Source organism: Epargyreus clarus, unplaced genomic scaffold (genome assembly GCF_041222505.1).
Source record: "Epargyreus clarus isolate Ecla_fem2 unplaced genomic scaffold, WU_Ecla_fem_2.2 ptg000029l, whole genome shotgun sequence".
Lineage (NCBI taxonomy): Eukaryota > Metazoa > Arthropoda > Insecta > Lepidoptera > Hesperiidae > Epargyreus > Epargyreus clarus.
In genome coordinates, this window is record NW_027332235.1 from 9,478,950 (window position 1) to 9,501,818 (window position 22,869).

Consider the following 22,869-nt stretch of genomic DNA (forward strand, 5'->3'; position numbering starts at 1 on the left):
ATTTTATAAAATACCTAACTGTCTATTGTACATAATACTAATCGTGTGAAACTAATAATGAATTTGAGAATCAAGTCTTCATTTTGGTGCCTAACTAATTAGTACCTAGGTAACCTATTTATGTGAGGATGTATTGAGTCTGTTGTAAGAATCATCCAAGAGTTATACCCTAAGAAATGTTATTTTGTATGAGATTTTACCAAATAAATTGTTATTTAATGATGTGGTATTTATTTTTAGATTTAGTTCGCAATTTTGCAAAACCTTTATAATATTTAAAGGTTATAGAACTTTTCATTCCTCCGAGTCAGCGGCGCATCTTTGGCCGACTTCAGGTAGGTATTTGTGGTTGACTACAGACGTCCATAGGCGGCAGTAGTCACTTAACATCACGTGGACTGAATGCTTGTCTGCTACCCCTATGGGTATTATACATATAAACTATACATTTAAACGAGTAGTTGTAACTTAATTCTCAGGAGTCCTCTGGTAGAGTCCCAATCCCATCTGTAGTTGATTACAAACTTGCTATCACCTGGTGGACTGAACCACGGACTGAAAGCCCGTTTATTTCTTCTGTTGTAATGGCCAAAGTATTAAACTATTAATATTTTTTTATATAATCTATGAGATATTTCTGTAAAATCGTCTGTGGATAATCTATATTCTATTCTGTCATCTTCATATGAATGTCCAAATAGAAAAGGTTGTTTACATTTTATACGGCAAATAAAGATAAATTTGAGGCAATGAAATGATCAAAGTATTATTGATACTATATGTTCTATGGACCGTGGTTAGTTTATTTTATATACTTAATATATTTTGGCGTAAACCTTTTGTAAATATATCAAACTGACTGGTATGGATTGTTACATAAAGGTATGTATAGTACGCGCCAAACTGCTAGTCCGCTCAGAAGATGTTGCGCACAACTACAAGCATTCCGTAGCAACGTAAGGGCATACTAACGCAGATATGTACCCGTGGGCGAGAGTGGGCAGGGGACGGGTGCCGGGAGGGGTCCGGCGTTGTCTTCGTCCCGCTTATTTCTACAATTTCCTATTCGAAGCGATTCGTTTCTATATTCAGAGCGGACTAACAGTTTGGCGCGGACTATACCGTATGTACCTATTGGCTGAATAGTTTTTTATGGGTCTTTTGTTGTACCTTGGTGAAGCTTTAGAGGACATTCTGAAACTCTGCTCGCATGCGGATATTATGTGGACGAATTCGTAAATTTGTACCCGTAGGTAAGGCCCTGGTTACATCTACATAATAATATTTTTCTATACAATATTATTAATATTTTCTATACATATCTACGCGACCGTTTTACGATAAGATATAAATACATCATGAAATATATAGGCGTCCGACATGGTATTAAGTACAATTGTTATTTATTTATTCATTGATAATAGTTGAGAGTGAAGACTTAATGTAGCCTTTGAAGTGCGAATATTTTATTGACATCTTCACTGACCCGTTTTTATCGGACTGTCGGAGTACTGAAGTTTCCAAGATTTGCGAAATTGCCTCAGAATGAAAAGGTCACCACTTTTTCCAAGTGGTACATATATATTGTCTATGACTGTTGAATAAAGTGATAGTATTAAAATTCATTCCGCAAATATGTATACATCATCATCATCAACATATTACTGTCCCACTGCTGGGCACGAGTCTCCTCTCAGAATGAGAAGGATTAGCTCATAGTCTACCGCGCTGGCCAAGTGCGTATCGGTAGACTTCATATACCTTTGATAACTTTTTTTAATGGTTTCTCAGGTATGCAGGTTTCCTCACGATGTTTTGCTTCACCGTTTAAGCAAGTGATAACTTATTCCTAATACGCACATAACCTTGAAAAATTAGAGGTGCGTGCGTGGGATTTGAACCTCGGACCCCTCGAACAAGAGGCCGAATTTCTTAACATTAGGCTATCATTGCTTGACAAATATGTATACTGGAGTATTGAAAATTCCTCATTTTAACCTCCGCAATGACCATTTAAGACTGTTTCTATACCACTGGGCTTGCATTTAAATACACCTGGCTATAAATGCAAGTGTAATTTGGTAAATGCTTTAAGACCATAAATTACGCTCATTCGTAGCGTTAAGTACTTAACTTTTATTACGCTGGTTTATATCTATCTCATAGATTGCAAATTTAAAATAGTTGAGATAACGTTTTGCAGAATGAATATTGTACAGTAAATGGAAGACAATTCCGTAGCTATTTTCCATACACGGGAAACGCTATGGTCCTTCCACACCATCTGGCTTTTACGACGGTATGCGGCCACACATCCTTCCCAGAGTTGCTGGTTGGATGGTTCGAGCTTCCACTCCTGCGATCCTTAACCTTGGAAGTACCGTTTAGTTGCCTCTTACGTCAGGCAGGAAATACCGAAGCTCTATCTTGGAACAGGGACATAAAAAAAAACTAATAAAGTACGTTTTTACATATTGACAAAATAAACGTGGACGCGGAGTGAATGATTTTGTCTATGCGTAGGTAAATTACGACATAAAATTGATCAATTACGATTCGATGAGGGACAAGAACAAGGTATTGGGTATAATTTACTGTAGTAAAGTCCTTCTTATTTACGTTTACGCGGGGACGCCATCTAAACTTTTAATATATCTGTGGTTGATCTAAACTACAAATGCAGACAAAGATAAAACGTCTGATACTGCCACAGAATAATTAATAGTACCTACTAACGTAGCTATCTAAGCTATCTGCTAGTGGAGCGCTATTACTTAATGGATGCTGTTAATTGCTTTCTGTAAATGGGTTTTTTCTAGTTCTCGATTTAATGCAGAACACGAGCGACTACTCCATCTTATATCTATAAGTTGTACAACGAATTTGCATTTAGACAACGTTCGAACGCTCATTTTAATACTGCTTTAGTAAATTGTTTTAGTGCTTATTTAGAGTAGATAGATAGGTATGTCCGTGGGCTGCAGTATATATTTTCCATCAGGTCGACTGTAAGTTCGTCTGCTAGTCCTATGTCATAAAAAGTCCGTACTACCAAAGCGCGCTGCCAATCAATCAATCATTCGTAGCTGAATTACGTAATGAACATCTTCATAAGGTATTCTTGCAGCGCTATGACTTGGCTTTTCAAAATTGGTCCGAAAAGAACTTTCCACCAAGCTAGCAATCTATTGGCGGCCTCATTTACAATATGTGTTTCAAATATCCATGAGTGACAGTGACCACTTTAGAGTGTTACATTTCTAGGGGGTGGAAATAGCCGTTACTACGACGACGCTAAACGGCAGAAATTTAAGACTATTTTTTAATCTTTTAAATCAGTGTGTATCTTTTCGACCATTTGTCCAAATTAAACAGACATACGGCATACAAATGTAATATTTTTTCTTTGGAGGTATAAAACCCTAGAATAATTTGAAATATGTGTGTACGTAGATTACAATCATTTCGACTGTCAAGGGTAATGTAGCGACGCGGGCTATCTATGTGTAGTAGGTATTGTATGAAGAGTGTGAGCCCGTAGATGTAGTAAGGGACGTAGACTCCTAAAGCAGAAACCGTGGTATTATTATTAATTTATTGCTGACTTACTGTTGGACTATAGTTTTATACTAACCTTGTCGGGACCATACACTTAACTCACCTTTGAGAACATTTTATTTCGGAATCTCTATCCTGTTTTCGATGTTCAAATAAGTAATAAATTTATTTCTAATTAAAGGCGTTGGTGTAATATGACAAAAAGGTTTTAGCTTCCGCCCGAAACCCTAAAAATATTGTTGGTTAAATTTGTGGCCAAATATCCATCGTAAGAAGTTAGCCAATCAACCTGCATCACGCGGCGAATTCGTAGAACTCTTTGTGGTTCGACTCCGGCAACACCACCGCCACGCTTATTTCTGCCTAATAACAGCAGTGTTAAGCGCTGCTGCGTTTTGGTTTGAAGGGTGTGGTAATGGAGACATATTTTATGTATGCGTTGCAGTTTAGCTCTCAGGGGTAGAGGCACATCCGTGGCCGACTTCAGGTAGGAATCTAATCCTATCTAGGGTTTATTACAGATGTCCATGGGCGGCAGTAGCCACTTACAATCACTGCATGGTCGTCTGCCACTCCTATATTATAAAAAAAACGCTTTTTTAAACCAGAATACAGTAGAATTGCTATTATAAAGTAGACATAGGAGTCAATTTGCTTACTTCATCAACGTATGAACCCCATCCGTGCAGGTCGTTTAATTTTTCGCGTCATAAACTCTCGCCTTGACGCTGCGGTGAGGCATGACTTTACTTCTTTTTTAGTGTCACTATGTCACTGAGTTTTATAAAAAGTTATTATCTTTGGTTGGATAATAAGGGCTGCGGCCATTAAGCCCAAATTACGACGGACCTTTTTTTTATAATACTGAAGTAGTAAACCAGGATGCAGTCCATCCAATAGTAAGTGGAGTGTAATCAATCCCAGATAAAATTGGACTCCTACCTGAGGTTAGTAACAGATGCATAGCTACCCTTGCGGACTTAGCTGTAACGCCTCGGAAGAGTATGTCTCCTTTACCACAACCTTTAAAACAACTTAGTTTTCAGGGGGTAGCAACCCATTTGAGACTGATCTCAGCTAGGACTCTGATGACATCTGCCTGATAACAGATGTCTATGAGCGGTATTGATCACCTACCATCACATTGATTGCATGTAATCCTTACTAGTCCTTACTAATATTATAAATCCGAAAGTAACTCTGTCTGTTTGTCTGTCTGTCTGGTTGTCTCTTCTTCACGCCTATACCACTGAACCGATTTTAATGAAATTTTGTACAAAGATAGTCTAAGACCCGAGAAAGGACATAGGATAGTTTTTATCCCGGAAAACCCACGGGTACTAGGGATGGCAATCTAAGATCGATTATCGGAGAATCGATCTTTTGGACCAAAAAATCGATTATTTTAATCGATATTAGTAAGGATTGAATCGTAAACTATGCATTTGGTCTAGTGATGATCTTTAGCAAAGTTGAAGGTACGAATTTTCAGTTTTATGCATGTTAGTATGTTATATTATTTTCTTTTTAACGCGGGCGAAGCTGCGGGCAAAAGCTAGTTACTTCTATAAAAATAAAGATAATAAATAATGGACTGATTTTAACTTTAAAACACATTTATCATCTGTCCGCGAGTGTTAAATTTGCTTTTAACGCGAGCGGAGCGGCGGAGCCTACGTCGCTAATGGAACCCACCTTCGGCCATTTTCACGTTGTCAATTACCTTTTGAATGATGAAGCGATACGTCATCGAACGTTATGCGCTGTGGATGCATCCATTAAAGTGTTTGTCGTATTTACTTCGATTTTGTCGACGCTATTAAACTTAAAATCTTTTCAGGATGTTGGTCACATTTTAAACTCTTTTAATAATTTTTCATCGATAATTAATAAAAAACAAAAGGCTTTAGTAAGTCTTTTTTTATTTTCATGAATAAATGAATTAACCTAGGTTTGGCGTAAAATAATTTCATGATGATGGTATTACACATACAAGTCATTATCATGCATGTTTTAGCTCATTTTATGAGTGTCTTAATTTAGTATTGATAACGTTTTTTTACTTTTAAGTCGTATACAAATTTTAATTTTACAGTAGTATTTTAGGAAGATCTGAAATTAAAGATTTTGTTTAGTGTGTGTGGAACGGCGGAGTAACTATTTATTAATCTGTGGTGGAGCCTACGTCGCTAATGGAACCCACCTTCGGCCATTTTCACGTTGTCAATTACCTTTTAAAAGATGAAGCGATACGTCATCGCACGTTATGCGCTGTGGGTGCATCCATTAAAGCGTTTGTCGTAGTTACTTCGATTCTGTCGACGCTATTAACCTTAAAATCTTTTCACGATGTCTGGTGACATTTTAAAATCTTTTATTTACAATGTATTCGATCGAAAATCATTTCGAAATACGTTGATTAAGCAGTCTATAAAGGTTTTAAGAGTTTCAAATGGGAATGGCCTAGTTACTTGAGGCGTTTTAATAGAAATAAATTGTACACTGATTATTTATCTTATCCGGTTTTTCTATATTCGTATTGGTATATACGAGTATTTTTTACTATTTTTTACTTTAGTTTTAAGTCCCATAAAAGTTTGTTAAAATAAAGGTTTTCTATATCATGAAGCTGTGTAAGTAGGTACCTACCTACTTATCAATGAAATATTTTATGATTAAAATAAAATATTTATCATACATTTAGAAAAGTTTTTAGCAACTTTTTAGCAATTTACATCCGAAATACACCAGTAACAAAGCACTGTACAGTGTACAACTCAAGTACAACCCTAACAGCATGTTTCATGTAAAAATAAACCCGTAAAATTAACAATAACCCCCTAATACACCGAAGGGTTGTACTTGATGAACGGCGTACATAAATTGCGATACAGTAAGACGGATCGGTTACATTATGAGATGAAATTTAGTTAGCGTAATTAAATTTGAAGAAATTGGTTCGGGCGCACCAAAAGTAAGATGTGGAGGTGAAATTTATACGTGTAATAAAGTCTAACCCGCCAACACCCCATCTTGGCCTGATGGACCATTAAACATTTTTACGATGCAAATTTCTCAGGCCTCAACCCCTTAACCAGCTTATAAGACGGGAGTGTTATTTATTTAAAATTTAAATCATATTTGGAATAACAATTTTATAGGTGTATCTTAAATAGGTAATCTTACCCCTGTGAGATGTTACAGTGTTACATTGTTTACAAGTGGATCGAGCTCCCGCTCTCCTGCAAATTTCATAATATACGAGTATTATGAATTTTGCTTTCACCTTTCCTTTGTCAGTCTCGTTTTATATGCAAGATCATAAGCGAAATTACAAAGACTGATCGGGTAGATTTTTGTCTCAGTGTTAGTATTCACGATGATATGTGAAAGTCGGCGTCTGAATATGGGAGGTCCGCGATTCGAATCCTACGCACGCATCTCTGATTTTCCTAGGTTATGTGCATACCAGAAATTAATTATCGATGGCGATTACCGTCCATTATTAATAATCAATCGATCCAATGTTTTGTCCGAGTAAAAATTAGAATCTTGAAGGGTTCTACTCTTCGTGGTTCGACTCCGACAGCGCCGCCGCCACACCTATTTCTGCCTCATAACAGTAGTGTTAAGCGCTGCTGTGTTTTGGTTTAAAAAGTGTGGTAAGGGAGACATACTTTTCCGAGGCGTTCCAGCTTAGTCCTTAGGGGTAGCGGCACATCGGTCGCCGACCTCAGGTAGGGAATATCTAATCCTATCTGGGGATGGTTACAGATGTCGATGGACGGCAGTAGCCACTTATCATCAAGTGGACTGCATTCTCCTATAATTATAAAAAAAAACAAGATAGTCCGACCTGACCGACTATAATTAAGGGGCTTCAATGTCAAGCAACCATACTTAACACTTACCCGAATTTTCAAAAATATAATCCTTAAAACATCACCTGTCCAATTACAAGCGTCTTCAGCATTTGATATACAATTTTAAACTCATTTATGATCCCATTTGACTTGACAACGAGGGCTGAATTGAAAAAGTTCCCTAAGCGCAATTCCAGTTTGAAACGCTCGCTTTTTCGGCTCCCGGTGTTGCTCGGCCAGGGCCGGACTTGGCGGGGAGGGCAGGCTGGGCTACTGCCTCTTTAAAATAAGGGCCCCTCTCTCCTGAAGGACAAGACAAGGGCACAATAGAGATAAAAAATATCCTTAACTTAAGTACTTCGAACTTTCTTTTTCCAAACTGTAATTTTCCTTTTTTTTTTTGCCAATAATGCCCTTAAAGATATTGGCATTAAATATTTGATAGACTTAACGAAACAAAGTTGTTCCTTTTAATAAGAAAATAATCAGGAGCATTTCTTTCCTCGTTGCTCGAGGGCCTCCAGACCTCCAAATCCGGCCCTGTGCTCAGCTTTGTTTATTTTTAATGAAATCCTGTGTCGTTACATGCAACTTTTGATTTAATTTGTTGACAACTGTCCTGTATAACAGTAGATGAAACTATGTTGATTAATTTCTAGTTTTTGGTCCGATAGTTTGTAACGTTTGTTCTGGGATTAACGCTGGGCTTGAGCGGGATTTGATGAGATTTGGTTGTGCTTCGGACGAACTCTGAAGGGTTTGAAAGATTGTTACCACCATTCATGCCATAAAGGAGTCCCACATTTTGTTAGAAAGTCGCGCATGAACATTTTTTCGATTTTATTCTTTTCTCCATGAAGGTCTGCAAACTGTTGTCACGTAAAAGCTTTGACGTACTTCTGGTTCTAAAATAGAAATAGAAATTCTTTATAAATTGACATACAATGACTAATTGACCCATATTTAGTGTAAATTGATGACGATTATCATATTGGGTAGTTTGAAACCTTCGCAATTTGTTGTGATGCTTAATGCCAATTTTATAAGGGATTTCTTCAAGTTTATATGATGACTAGCCATTTATTTATCCAGAACGAAGCCCAAGACTATTACTACCAGCCGCAGAATGTCACTCGCTCCACGCTCTCCGGGCTAGCTGCGTACAGATCAGCGCTGACGCTGGACTGGCTGGCTGCCGAAGACTCCCGCCAGAGGGAGCTGGCGTCCGCCTTCGAGACTGACGCTCCTCCGGCAAGGTTTATAAGTAATGACTGCGTGACCTACCCGAAGCCGGCGCCGGGGAAGATTGGCCGGCTTATGCTGGAGTTGCTCAAGTAGGTATACCTGTTCATGTTTGTCAAGTTGATATATTTGACCATGTTTTCGTCTGTTGTGACTCGGAAGGCATCAGTCACACATATGTATGCCTTATAAAAGCAGTGTGCAGAGCTGCGGTATTTTGATTGGATAAATGTGGTAAGGAATAGAAGCCTGATTATATTTGGAATTAATTATAAAAACCCATGAGCTGCACTTACCACTTACCATCAGGTGGATTACACATTCCACATTCCACATTCATTCCATTCCATACTTCTATTTAATAGAAAGATGTAATTTTACGTGACCTTACGCAAATAACCATTCTTAACAATTGTTTGCTTACTGTGTTTCTAAATTTAACAATTTTTCTATACAATAATAGTCAGTCAAATTTTGAACATTGGAATGCAAACATAGGTTAAGATTATACATGTATATCTACACTAATATTATAATGAGAAAAAAACTTTGTTTGTTTGCTTGGTTGTAATGAGTAGGCTCAAAAAGTACAGGACTGATTTTAAAAATTCTTTCACTATTCGAAAGCTACATTAGCTACGAGTAACGTAGGCTATATTTTATATGAAATATATGTGATAAATAGATTTTGAGGCGGTACAAAGTTTTGCCGGGTCAGCCAGTTGTTAATAAAGATTGTAAGATAACAATTGTACATTAGTTGGTTCAAGAATAAGGTAAAGAATGAGTGAAGAATAGATTATGTAATTGTTTGTTCAAAATGTGCTCATATTTTTATGTAACCATAATTGAAAAGGGCCCTCGTTTCCAAGTAGATAATAGTTATAAATGGCGTCCTGTAAATGACGTACCTAACTCACGAGTTTACACACATCAGACATTACACTTTTTATTATTTCATTATTCCTTTGTGTAACACTACCATTATGGAAAGGCCTAATTGTAGTAAATGTAAGAGGTAATTTTTCGAGGGACGTATTTTAAAAAAGCTGTGTACGTATTCATTTCGCTGTCAAATATTTTCATATTAGGAACGTTTTTACTGAGTTCATAAAAGAGAAACATATTTTTTTATTATTTCTGTAGAATGGGGGTTGAAATACTTACATGCAGTAATAGATCAATGATATGAAATACCTCTTACTATACAGATCTAAGGATATTTAAGCGAACTATTATTATTTATAATTTTGTACTTATAAATTTACTTAATTTTTAGAAAACTATAAAAAATGTAGAGATGAATCCGGGAATTGTATTTTGTATTATTTTAATTAGTCAGATTTTTTGTTTCAATAACAATTATAAGTTTGTGAACATTATTTTTTGTAAAACTTTTCATTAAAAATAATGAAATAACCTTAAAAATATTCTTAATCAGTAAATATTGTGCTGTACCATATTTACGATCACTGATTTACTTATTCAGGGAAGTGGGTTTCAAATGAATCCTGCCAGTTGAAATAGGTAACATTTCGTTCATAAATAATGACTTTTATGAGGAAATATTTTTGACATACCACAGAAACCTAGAAGGCGACGATGGGTTAATAATCCCCGATCTGATCCAAGTGCTGGTCCGAACCAAGATCCTGATGGAGACGTCATTCCTAGAGGTGGAACCGGACTTCGAGGCGTTGGTGAAGACCCCGGGCATGATGATGGGGGAGCCGCACTCCACCTTCCCCCGGATTGTTGCTGTGGTCTGGATGCTGGTTACCGATCCAGCGACTACGAGGAAGTATGGGTGGTGTCCTATCAAACAGGTATGCGGTCGGTTCTGTGCCGTACAGACTTCATACTAAGAAGCAGTGTCACACACACACACGCACGCACGCACGCACGCACGCACGCACGCACGCACACACACACACATACACACACACACGCACACGCACATACACGCACACACACACGCACACACACAAACGTGAAGTTCTGCGTTTCAGTGGAAGGCTGTTTATGTTGGCTGGTTGGAGTGGCAACATTGTGATCACCTTCAGGTAGAACTTGTTCCATATGGACTTGGCTACAGATGTCCATACTCCATGGGTGGCAGCGATCACTTACTGTCAGGTATACCGCAAGCTCATCTGGTCTCCAATCTTATAAATTAGTAATAGGGTTCCGTTTTTAGCCATTAGGTACGGAATCCCAAAACGAAACATTCCAATTTAGTTTCAAATGCGTAAAAACGCATATGTGATCTTGTAAAATTACTATTCTGGGTGGATTTAGAATTATTATAGACAGCAGTATCTACTAACCTTTCTTGATTAGCATCAATTACTGAAATTAGACGAAAAGGTATAATTTATTTACACCCTACTTAAACTGGTTTGCACCAGTATAATTGCTTGCACTCAGCAGTGGGTCTTGTGACCCAGTTTAATTGTTAATGTACGGGGTTCAGGCCATAATCGTTAAGGTTCTGAGCTAAGCACTTAGCACTAATCGGAAATGGTTTCTCTTTAAGATTCTTTAAAGTTTTAAGACTCTAATTTATTTTTAGTTAATCAATATGTATGTGTTTTTTAAGATACAGAGGTCGCAAATAAGTATGCGATACACCTGATGGTAAGTGGCTATTGCCGCCCGTTGGAGTCTATAATCTATCCCTGATAAGACTACAGTTCCACCTGAGATCAGCTACAGATGCGTAGTTACCTCTGAGGACTAAGGTTTAACTTCTCAGATAAGTTTTTATTTATTTTTTTATATATAGGAGTAGCAAACGAGCATGTAGCCTATCTCATCAGATACCATCGTAAGTGGCTACTGCAAGCCATGGACATCAGTAATTAACCATAGATACGATTAGATTCCTACCTGAGGTCGGCTACAAGTGCACCACTACTCCTGAGGACTAAGGTGGAGCCTTAGAGAGGTATATCTTACTTCCATTCACGTCAAAGGACAAAGGAACAGACTAGCAGATCTAGAGCAGAAATTTAAAGAAATCGGTTCTATATTTAGCTAGTTGAAGATGAAACTTAAAATCCACTTCCTCTAATTTACATTTCTATCTAACCAAGGATTGAACAAGGTATCTTTTGCCTCGACCCTATCATGTCGTAACAGATAATGTATTTTAATTGTACATTTTTTTTTAATGTAAGAGTAGCAGACGAGCATGCAGTCCACCTGATGGTAAGTGTCTACTGCCCCCATGGACATCTGTAATCAACCCCAGATAGGATTAGATATTCCTACCTGAGGTTGGCCACAGATGCGTCGCTACTCCTGAGGACTAAGCTGGAACGCCTCGGAAAAGTCTGTCTCCCTTACCACATCCTTCAAACCGGAACACAGCAGCGCTTAACACTGCTGTTATTAGGTAGAAATAGGTGTGGCGGTGGTGCCGCCGGAGTCGAACCACAAAGGGTTCTACCACCTTCAATACTTAAGTGAAGATCAAACTTAAACTACACCCATAAACTCGGAAATTGTTCTAGGTGAACAAATACCTGCATACCGCTAAACCCAGGGACATAGCGAGGCACATGAAGGCGCTGGACGTGATCGTGGCGCGCGCCCGGTTCGTGATGGAGGAGTTCATCCAGAACATCACGCCGATCAACATGTACCAGCGGAGGCCGAAGATGAAGAACACGGTAGAGATTGTTTATATATTACCGAAACTATTCAAATTGGATCAGTTGTTTTTGAGAATATCGCGGATATATCTACCTACAAACTTACAGAGTATACTTAGCGGTCGATTCCAGAATTTCCTTTTTGGAAATTAGAAAAAGAGTAATCTAAACATTCCTTAAGATATTTATGCATGTAAAAGAAGTTTGTAGTGAACGAATTTGGAAGATTGTAAAACTCTCTGAGGTGCAACTCCGACGGCACCATCGCGATACCTATTTTCGCCTAATAACAGCAGTGTTAAACGCTGCAGTGTTTTGGTTTGAAGGATGTGATGGACATGTGTCCGTCGTTACCCCTGAGGATTAAAATTCCTCGGAAAAGCACATACTTTTCCGGGGAATTTTAATCTTCAGGGGTAACGACGCATCTCTGGTCGACCTCAGGTCGAAATCTAATCTTATTTAGGGTTGATTACAGATGTCTATGGGCGGCAATAGCCACTTATCGTCAAGTGGACTGCATGCTTATCTGCCACTGTTATATAAAAAATCTGAGAGGAGGCCCAAGATCAGCAGTGGGACGTGGACCTTTATGGCTCAATTATTAGTACAGAAAGGGCCTAAGCCGTATGTTAAAAGGAACTTTTATCTATTTCTACGATTTTTTTTTACTTAAATGAGGACTATATTATTTTTTATTATCTTACAGCCAAAACGAGATGTACCTGTAAGGGAAAGGCAGCGTAAGGTGGAGAAGCCAGGACCACCATATCATGTGGTAAGTATTTTCGTCATTAAGAAGATTCCCTAATCCATGGAACGTATACTGCTTCGCATAGTATTCTTTATCATGGCAGCTATAGAAGTAAATACATTTTGAAAATTTGAAGTAGGTATCTATATTCTACATTTAACGGTTCAATAGATAAATTAAAAAGCGCTGAAAAATAGCGGTTTCTCATACGTCGACCACGTTTATTTTTATAGCTTGTTATTTTTTTGTATTTTTATTATACTGGCCATCGTTATAGCTATACGAGCTTCGCTCGCGTTACTAAGTAATATTTTAATCTCCTATTTTATCCCCTTGTGGGTAGAATTGATCAAAATCCTTTCTTAGCGGATGCCTACGTCATAACATCTACCTGCATGCCAAATTTCAGCCTGATCCGTCCAGTGGTTTGGGCTGTGCGTTGATAGATCTCTATGTCAGTCAGTCACCTTTGAGTTATATATATTTAGATTACGGGTCGGTGATACATACCTACTCTGTAAAAAAAATAATTCGGCTTATATTCTTTTTCGAGGCACTCCAGCTTAGTCTTCAGGGGTAGTCGCGCACTATGGCCGTCTATATGAATCTAATGTAATCTGGGGTTGATTATAAATGTCCATGGGCGGCAGAAGCCACTTACCGTCAGGTGGAATGCATGCTGTTGTGCTACTCCTATATTATAAAAAATATTATTGTGTCCATAGGAACCACTACATCAACTGGCGGTTATGCCATCCAGCCTGGCGCCAACAGTGGAGACGGTTACCCCCAGGACTATCGACGGGAGTGTAATAGTCTACAATAGAGCGGCGACACACACATACAAAATGTTTCTGACATGTGTATTGTTGGTTTTGTAATAAATTGTTTTGTCAAAAACTTGTTTCAATTCTGGTGAAGTCTCTCTGAATACGAAATTGAAGTGTCTGTTTGTAATTTAAAAGTAGTAGACTTTCGAAATTGTTGAAATACTATTTCAATTGAATAAAAGAAATAAATTATTACATCTGTTTAATTTAGATAGTGCGTATTAGAAATTAATTATCACTTGCTTAATCGGTGAAGGAAAACATCGTGAGAAAACCTGCATACCTGAGAGATTTATAAAAAAAAATCTCAAAGGTATGTGAAGTCTACCAATACGCACTTGGCCAGCGCGGTGGACTAAGGTCTAATCCTTCTCATTCTGAGAGGCGATCCGTGCCCAGCAGTGGGACAGTAATGGGTTGATGTATAATGCAAGGTCTAATTATCACGTGCATTAACGGCGAAGAAAAACGTCGAGTCGAAAACCTGAGAGTTTTATAAGAAAATCCCTATACTACCTACTACTACAGGCTTGTTATTAATAATTAATCTATCCGACATTTTGCCTAACAAAGATCGGCAATAGACAATTTCTTCATATTAGACACTATCTTTAGATCTGATATGAGATATAAAAACTTACATACATACATACATACTTACATACATAGCGGTCGAATACAGAACCTCCTTTTAATTCGGTTAAAAATAGGATAGATTGATTCACGGATTGATTATTAACAACAGGATTACCGATTGTACTAACATGTATTTCACATAACATTTACCCATACTAGATAATATTATCTGTAACAACAGGTAACATTTCAATCAATTTGAACAGCGTCAAAGTCACGCAAGAGTAGTTGACATAATTTAGTTTCGTATGTGCGAATGTTTTAATTGAATTATGTAATGAAACCACATTAAATTAAGTCCTGCAAACCCGAGCAACGTTTGGTGGACTATCCAGTCAACAAAATGTAATTAATAATTTTAATCAACTCCAAAATGGGATTGAAATTGAGTCATCTAATCCTGTACATTTGGTTTGTTTTGGTGGTAAGTGTTGTACTTTACTGACGTTTAAATAAATTGCTTAGAAAGTTCAATATGTAGATGTAATTGTAATTTAAAATATTGCAATAGAAGCAGTGTTTAGGTGTTAAGTTTGTTTTGGTTTTTAAACTTTGGATTCGAATCTATATCTTCAGAATTGGAGGCCCAAATTCATGCCAACAGGTAATCGTTGCAATTGGTAGGATTTACATCTTTGAAAAGAATATACGGAATTACATAAAATATGAAGGTTTCTTTAAGATGGTGTCACTATTATTAATTTCTAATTCGCGCAAGCCTAAAAAGCCGTCTTCAGATCACCTTCAGGCTATTAAGGGCTGAGACTGCAACCCCTTCTTAAGGCTTGTTTACAACAGGTTGTGTGCCGCCTTCGGCAAACAACTTCATCTGAGGAAAGCGGTAGACTACTTTCTCTGTTTTCATGAAGTCCTTAGGCATCTACAACGAGCGACTTCGGTGAATGACTTCGACTTGCTTGCATAGTCGCTGCCAGGGAAGTTCGACGGATCATCGTCTTCTAGGTGTTTATACATGTCCCTGTAGTTCCGGGACTAGAATAGGGCTACGGTATCCCCTGCCTGTCGTAAGAGGCGACTAAAAGGGGGCTTCCGGGGTTGCGGGCGGCAAGAGTGGGAGCTCGAACCGTCCAGTAAACGACTGTGGTCACATGCCGTCGTGAAAACCAGATGGTGTGGGAGGAACGAAAACTGCTCAGGGCAGAGCCCGATCCGAGCATCGCGCTTGGAGGACTCCGGTTGTGTTCGGTCGGAAATCCCGGAGATCTCCAACAAGCGTTGAGGACGGCCACCGGGGGGGTTTTAGTGCGGTAAAAATCCCACATAACCCGGCGTCGCTCCCACGTCGTCGGGTACCTTTTGAAGGTTTCCCCCTCGTTAAGAACAAAAAAGTGTTTATACAAGGTTGTGTGGAACTGACGACGAACAAGAAATTCGCTTGACGACTTAATGAGCTCATATTAGGTCCCCAAAGTTCCTGTTCACTTTGCTGCCCAAGTCTCTCTCCACAACTGAGGTCTGGCGCTTCATTTTAAATAGCGAACACATTCAACCCATACATTTCTAATTACCCTTTATCCCGTCAAACTCCAGAGCTCAACTGACACAACAGACCTGGAGTCATTGGATCCTGAGTTCGGTCGTGAGGACCGCTGGGTATACCGGCATATGAAACGGGAAGGTGATGAGGAGTGTGCACGAGTACGTCCCATTACCAAGGATATAGTACGACGGATCTACGCTATATTGCCATAGTAAGATTCATTTGATGTTTTTAAGAAGGTATCCTATCGAAGATGTAATTAGTCCTCAGGAGTAGCAAGTTTTTTTATGAGATTGAAATAGCAAGCAAGAATGCAGCAAATCTCATGGGAAGTGATCACTGCCGCCCAAGATTCCATATCCAACTTCGTATAGAATATTTGAAGGTGGTAGAACCCTCCGTGGTTCGACTCCGGCGGCACCACCGCCACACCTATTTCTGCCTTATAACAGCAGTGTTTAGCGCTGCTGTGTTCTGGTTTGAAGTGAAAGTATCGGAAAAGTATGTAAGGGAGACATACTTTTCCGAGGCGTTCCAGCTTAGTCCTCAGTGGTAGCGGCGCGTCTTTGGCCGACCTCGAGTCGATTACAGATGTCCATGGGCGGCAGTAGCCACTTACCATCAGGTGGACTGCATGCTCGTCTGCTACTCTATATTATACATAAAAAAAATGATTTAACTTGAAGCCGACCACAATTGCGTTGTCTATCCTGAAATTAGATGGTCGCCACCTTCTGCCACAAGAAACCCTGTTTCACGCTAAAAATAAATGTGTTGATAAAAAAGCTTTAAGCGCATTTACTAATTAAATTCCATAAAACACGATTTTGTTACATCAAAGTATTGAGTAACTTTTTCGATTTTCATGTCAGTGACATTCTTAAATGTTTACGTAGTATAATGTAAGTACTAAATGTTTACAAAATATTATAAATTTTCTAATAATATATCAGTAGTCGCTAGTCAGTGATAGCCTAGTGGTTAAGAAAGTCGGCCTCTCGATCAAGGGGTCCGAGGTTCAAATCCCAGGCACGCACCTCTGATTTCTCGAAATTATGTGTGTATTAGAAATTAATTATCACTTGCTAAAACGGTGAAGGGAAACATCGTGAGGAAACCTGCATATCTGAGAGATTTATAAAAAAAATCTCAAAGGTATGTGAAGTCTACCAATACGCAATTGGCCAGCGCGGTGGACTATGGCCTAATCCTTCTCATTCTGAGAGGAGACCCGTTCCCAGCAGTGGGACAGTAATGGGTTGATGATGATGATGATGAATAATATATCAATTAACCCTAATTATCGGACAACACGCAATTTAAGCGGCCCAACCAAAGGCTTATGTTAAACAATACGATGATAGTACGAGATCACTTGTTTATATTTCATTAAGTGTGAAACGGCCTAATTTACATTAAATTGAGCCGTTGAGTAGGGACGGTATCAAATAGACAGTATCGATAATTCAAAGTATCAAACTACTATCGATACTTCAAAATATATAAATGTGTTGCTGACTTCGCTCGTTTCCCACTAAATTTCGTGACGATTTTCGCCGTAAAATTTCAGAATATTTTAACAACCCAAATCTTAAAGGGGTTTTAAATTAGTAATTTCTAAGACTTACGTAATGCGATATCTGTTAAAAAGTAACTATTGAGTAAAATTATGACAATATAATTTTGAATATCGGGTACAAAGTATGCAAAATAAATTATCGGGTCCCTATAGCAAAAGAAAAGTTTAAATCTCATTTATTCTAAATTGATGAATATAGAACTCCATTCGAGTCAACAAACTACCACCACTTCGGAAAGTGTTCCGCTATGGCATAGATAAGTATAGATATATCACCATCTTGTAATTGAAGGAAGCCATTAAATGACTTAAATAGCTGACAATTATGTCCGCCGTTTAATAGCTGTCATGGTGTAATTTACGCGGAATAATGCCGACATGCGCAGATAAGACACGAAATCGAAGAAAAAGTGCGAAGAAATATCGTTTCATTCGTAAATGATCTAAAACTACATTTTTATAATATTTTTCAAACACGAAAATAACTGACGGTGACAATTGTCAAAATGTTACATTTTCTTGTTAGAAGCGAGTAATCTTAACTAATCTATGCGCTATGTATAAGAAACGGCATTTGCATCTTTTAAAAAGTACTTAATTATTACACAATTTTCCATAGTGCTACGTAGAATTAATTATTATGGCAGAGCTATGGAGAGCATGTAAATCTATCACTTAAATAATATTATACGATATAGTAAGTTTTTTACATAAAAATAATTGTACAATAGATTTTAAAAAGTTATCGATTCCACAATGTATCGATACTTTGACCGTATCGCTACCACCGACATTATACCACTCTTTCATCTCCAAACGACTGGCCGTTGAATAAATATGAAACGTTTTTCACCCTCAAAATCCTTGAAGAATTATTTTAAGGGCGCATTGTGTTTTTATTTCGAAATTTGCTTTCGTTTGCGCGCCTCATCGTTTTATCGGAAAACGATTAGTGTGATGTTAATATTAAGAGTTCGTTGTACTTACCAATAATACTACACATAGTTAGATGGTGTTAAGGAATGGCAAGACATTATTATGTCAGAATAAGTAGCTATAGTGTTTTGTATTATTTGTTTATCTGACGATTTGATGTCCTTTTGATCTTTCACTCGGGATTCCTAAAATATTCCTCCCTAACAAGTCCTTTACGTTTGCGAGACAGTCCTGTATAAATTAGATCGTTATCGTTATATCGATTTGACAGTTAACCTGTATAGTTAGGTAAATTAACAGACATACAGAAAGACTACGATGACTAACTGGTACGAAAAGAGATATTACTACAAGCTTGGAAAATACTAGGTATTTTAAACTTATTGAGCCTCAATTTTCTCGAATTGAAACAATTTTTTTTTTAAATCATGAATATATTACAAAATTCCATATTTTCCAGTTTCGACAAAGACCATTCGAACACGGCGTTCCTCCACAAGTACCGCGCTACCATCCACGGCATGTCGGAGGGGGAGGACCTTCTGGACCGCGAGGCCGCCTTCTACGCCGCCGTCCTCACTCCCCTGGTCTTCTTCCAGCAGTATAGAGATACTTGGTGCCTGTTGGAAAGGGTGAGGTTACTTTTTAGGGGTATTTCTTGTAATTGTTGAAATAGCAAGCTCGTTTGCTATTTTCTTTTCTTATATAATAAACATAAAAAAATTATATAAAAAAATAATTTAAAACTATGTAAAGTTTGAAGCGCCCGCGACAACATTGTTACAGAAACGTTTTTTGAAGTTAGTAGAAAGCTATGTGGTTCGAAACTGGGAGCATCTCTGTCACACCTATTTCTGCCTAATAGCTGTGTTAAGCGCTGCTGTGTTTAGAACTGAAGGAGCTCCAACTTAGTCTTCAGAAGTAGCAATGTTTCTGTGGTTGATCTCAGGTAGGTCTCTGATTTTATCTGAGGTTAATCAGAGATGTCTATGGGCGACAAGCGTTACATACACACTTACCATTGCGTGGATTCTATGTTTGTTTGTTATTTTCTTTATATATATATTTCTTATGTGCGTGTGTATGTCACTGAACTCCTCCTAAACGACTGGACTGATTTTGATGAAATTTGTTGTGTGTGTTCAAGGGGACTTGAGAATGGTTTAGATTCATTATTTAGTATGTGGGCAAAGGTTTTTTTAATTAATTTTTAATTCTTAAGTAGTTATAGAATCGGAAACTATGAATTTGATCAAGTGATGATCTTTAGCAAAGTTGTTGTCCAAGAGCCCACGAGGGTTTGGGAGTTGGTAAGACCAATTTTCGACAGATGGCATCACTGTCATTCCAATGCAGGTACAAATTTTCCGTTTTATGTATGTCATATTATTTCTTTAAAATGCGGGCGAAGCCGCGGGCACCACTAGTATTATATAAAAAGGAATTCTTAATCTTCCAGTTTCACCGTGCAATACGGCTGTACCAAATCTCGCATCCGACAGAGAAGAGGTCTGCTTTGAAGCTGTTGCAGAACTTTCGGGCAGTCAGTCACAAGGTTATTCGAATACATAAATAATTTATTTGATAAGATATGAATTATCACTTGCTACAACTATAAAGAAAAACATTACTAGGAAACCTACATGAACTCCCTATAAAATCTACCATGTCGCAATTGGCCTGTGCGGTGGATTATGATCTTAGCCCATCTCACTCTGAGAATAAACCTGTACGTAGCAGTGAGATATTAACGATTGCATTGCAAGCAGATAACTAGTAACTAGACTATATAGTAACCTAGATTTCTAACAATACTTCGATCAACAATTGATCGAAGTAACAATATCAATATTTAGTTTCTCAGAAACCCAAATGTTCCACGTGAATTGAAACAGCCATAAAACTTGTAGTGGTCGGTAGTGGTTGCACTGGAATTATTGCGGAACTTTGGGTCTGCGGGCCGCACAGCAATAAATACGGCCCGGCCTGCCCGCATATTGACAGCGTGGTACCGCGCGGGATATTTATGGCACCTCACCTAAGTAAAACTAATACATAGGAATTGTTAAATGTATTTGAAATGATTGGCCAAATACAATTGAAAATGCTGAGAATTTGTTAAATATTATAATTCTTGTATTTTAAAATTAAATAATATGTTTCAAAGCTGTTTTTAAATTCAAAAATAAAACGTTACATTAAAACAATGCAGAGAATCTTTATAATTATTTAATTATGTCAATTCCTAAACTGGCTATTTTAGCTACGACTATTTTCGTTCATAATAAAATATCATCCTTATTCTTGGTGCATACATCTTTCGGGTATCTTTAATGTAATGTGTTTCGGGTAAGCTTTAATGTTGAAAATGTTGATGGTTTAGCATAAAATTTTAATTTTGCGCTTATAAAATCTTTATTTAACCCTATAATATACCGCGTGTATCCATTGAAACGGCCATAAAACTTGTAGTGGTCGGTAGTGGTTGCACTGGAATTATTGCGGAACTTTGGGTCTGCGGGCCGCACAGCAATAAATACGCTCCGGCCTGCCCGCATATTGACAGCGTGGTACCGCGCGGGATATTTATGGCACCTCACCTAAGTAAAACTAATACATGGATATAGTTAAATGAAAATTGATATTTTAAATGGTTAGGGATATGCAATTTAAATTAGATTAAAAACGCTGTGATTCAATCGACTATTATTGAATGTTCTCCTTATTTTTTTCAATAAAATAATACATTCCTAGACCAATGTTAAAATAATAAAAAAATCTTTCTAAACTCACAGACAGCTCCACATTAGAGGATTCACTGCGTGCGACACTTACACAGACGAATACAAGTACACTCAGATCCAGAACAGAAATCTAAATTCATTATTAAGATAGATATGTGTCTAGCCGAATCGACCTCCAACACGTGACCGCTCCGCTAAGCGGTTCGTTAAAATTTAATACATCGTAAAAAATCTGTGAAAAACAAGTTTTATGAAATCAATTCGCACTTGGTCAGCGCGGTAGATTACGACCTAATCTCCAGTCACTCTGAAGGAGACCTCAGCTTAGCAGTGGGAATATTATGAGTAAATTAATTTGCAAATCTCCATTCACTCTCAGAAGAATTCCCTGCTCAGCAGTGAGACAGTAATATGTAAATTAATTTGGCTGTGTATGTACAGGTCCAAGTATTCGTCAGAGAGCTGCCTGGCCCGATGACGAGGCAGCGCACTACGACCCCATCAGAACCAGATGACGAAGAACTCCACGATAAGAAAGACATTCGATATTTGAAGGAGCTCATTAAAAATCTTGGTTGAAAATGTAGTTTTATTCTGGATGAATACCTACGATGAGCTATGAAATAAAACCTTCAGTATTTCAAGGCACATTTTTCTCGTGGACATAACTTAATGTCGCACAGGTACACAAGCAGTCTTTCCATTTTTTTTTATTTTTTTTTTGTATAGGCCAACGGCGGCACTTACAAATTGTCAGTTTCAATATTTTCTTAAACTACTACCGGATCGGAACGCGACCTCTACTGAGAAGATCCGTAGGACTACCATGAGTTTACAAAAGTATTACTCGCTAGCGACTGCGTAAAATAAATGTATGAAAAATTGTACAGCGCCTCTGGTGGTTACTCGTAGAACTAAAATCCGTAGTGACGTAACTCGATACGTAAAAAACCTATCGAAATCAAATCGCTAGCGAATGTCATTATGATCTATTGCCATACAAATTCGGTCCCATGAGTCATTAATTTGACAGACGTTGTCAAGAAATACCGTAACGATAGTAGTTATGTTATTCACTAGCAAAATGACAATAGTTTTCTATTTACCATTTCTATAGTGGCGTTTCTATGCCAACTCATAGTAATGCTACCGGTAAGAAACTCAGTGGGTTTGTCTTTTTTAATTTTAAAAATAATTATTCTCTTTTTCATTTCTTTAAATGCCATTATTTTTAACATATAATTAATAAAGCATTAGGTTATTTGTCAATTATCTCATTACGCTTAGCCGTTAAATTATATATCTTCGAGCGCGGTGGTAAGTTGTTACTTATGTGCATCGGAAGGCTTTTTATGCTTTCCGTCCTAGTTGTTATCATTGGATACCCGTTGGTCAACCGTTTTATCGGCTTATTAGGAGGGAATTATTATAAAAAAAACGCTGCAGTTTAATAATATAGCCTATGTCATTCCCACAATTCAGACTAATCCAATAACACCTCATATATTTAAATCCGTCAAGCCGTCAAAGTTGAAGGGCGTGCCAAAGAATGAGTCATTCATGAATCATA

The 22,869-nt window shown here is 37.8% G+C and overlaps 2 protein-coding genes and 1 long non-coding RNA gene across 4 annotated transcripts in view; 2 read left to right on the top strand and 1 right to left on the bottom strand.

Annotated features, from left to right (window-relative positions):
• Window positions 1–22,869, bottom strand: part of LOC140754593 (uncharacterized) — a 587,467-nt gene that overhangs the window by 81,054 nt on the left and 483,544 nt on the right. The window lies entirely within an intron of this gene.
• On the top strand, window positions 668–13,973 carry LOC140754500 (uncharacterized). Its single transcript, XM_073089526.1, has 6 exons — window positions 668–796; window positions 8,514–8,755; window positions 10,249–10,489; window positions 12,179–12,337; window positions 13,029–13,097; window positions 13,799–13,973. Exons 1-6 carry the CDS (start codon window positions 755–757, stop codon window positions 13,952–13,954), a joined length of 909 nt encoding a protein of 302 aa, XP_072945627.1. The 5' UTR covers window positions 668–754; the 3' UTR covers window positions 13,955–13,973.
• LOC140754458 (uncharacterized) lies at window positions 14,753–21,878 on the top strand. The gene is made up of 5 exons (XM_073089476.1): window positions 14,753–14,963; window positions 16,091–16,251; window positions 19,016–19,187; window positions 20,015–20,110; window positions 21,741–21,878. The coding sequence occupies exons 1-5, from the start codon at window positions 14,913–14,915 to the stop codon at window positions 21,876–21,878; spliced, it is 618 nt and encodes a 205-aa protein (XP_072945577.1). The 5' UTR covers window positions 14,753–14,912.

What these genes read in the sequence shown, in the direction of transcription:
- LOC140754500 (XM_073089526.1), top strand. Translation starts at nt 755, where the DNA reads ATGATCAAAGTATTATTGATACTATATGTTCTATGGACCGTG. An exon ending in TATATGTTCTATGGACCGTG is followed by an intron (nt 797 to 8,513) that starts GTTAGTTTATTT and finishes TTATTTATCCAG; the next exon opens with AACGAAGCCCAAGACTATTA. An exon ending in CAGGACCACCATATCATGTG is followed by an intron (nt 13,098 to 13,798) that starts GTAAGTATTTTC and finishes TTGTGTCCATAG; the next exon opens with GAACCACTACATCAACTGGC.
- LOC140754458 (XM_073089476.1), top strand. Translation starts at nt 14,913, where the DNA reads ATGGGATTGAAATTGAGTCATCTAATCCTGTACATTTGGTTTGTTTTG. An exon ending in ACATTTGGTTTGTTTTGGTG is followed by an intron (nt 14,964 to 16,090) that starts GTAAGTGTTGTA and finishes GTCAAACTCCAG; the next exon opens with AGCTCAACTGACACAACAGA. An exon ending in CTTGGTGCCTGTTGGAAAGG is followed by an intron (nt 19,188 to 20,014) that starts GTGAGGTTACTT and finishes TTAATCTTCCAG; the next exon opens with TTTCACCGTGCAATACGGCT.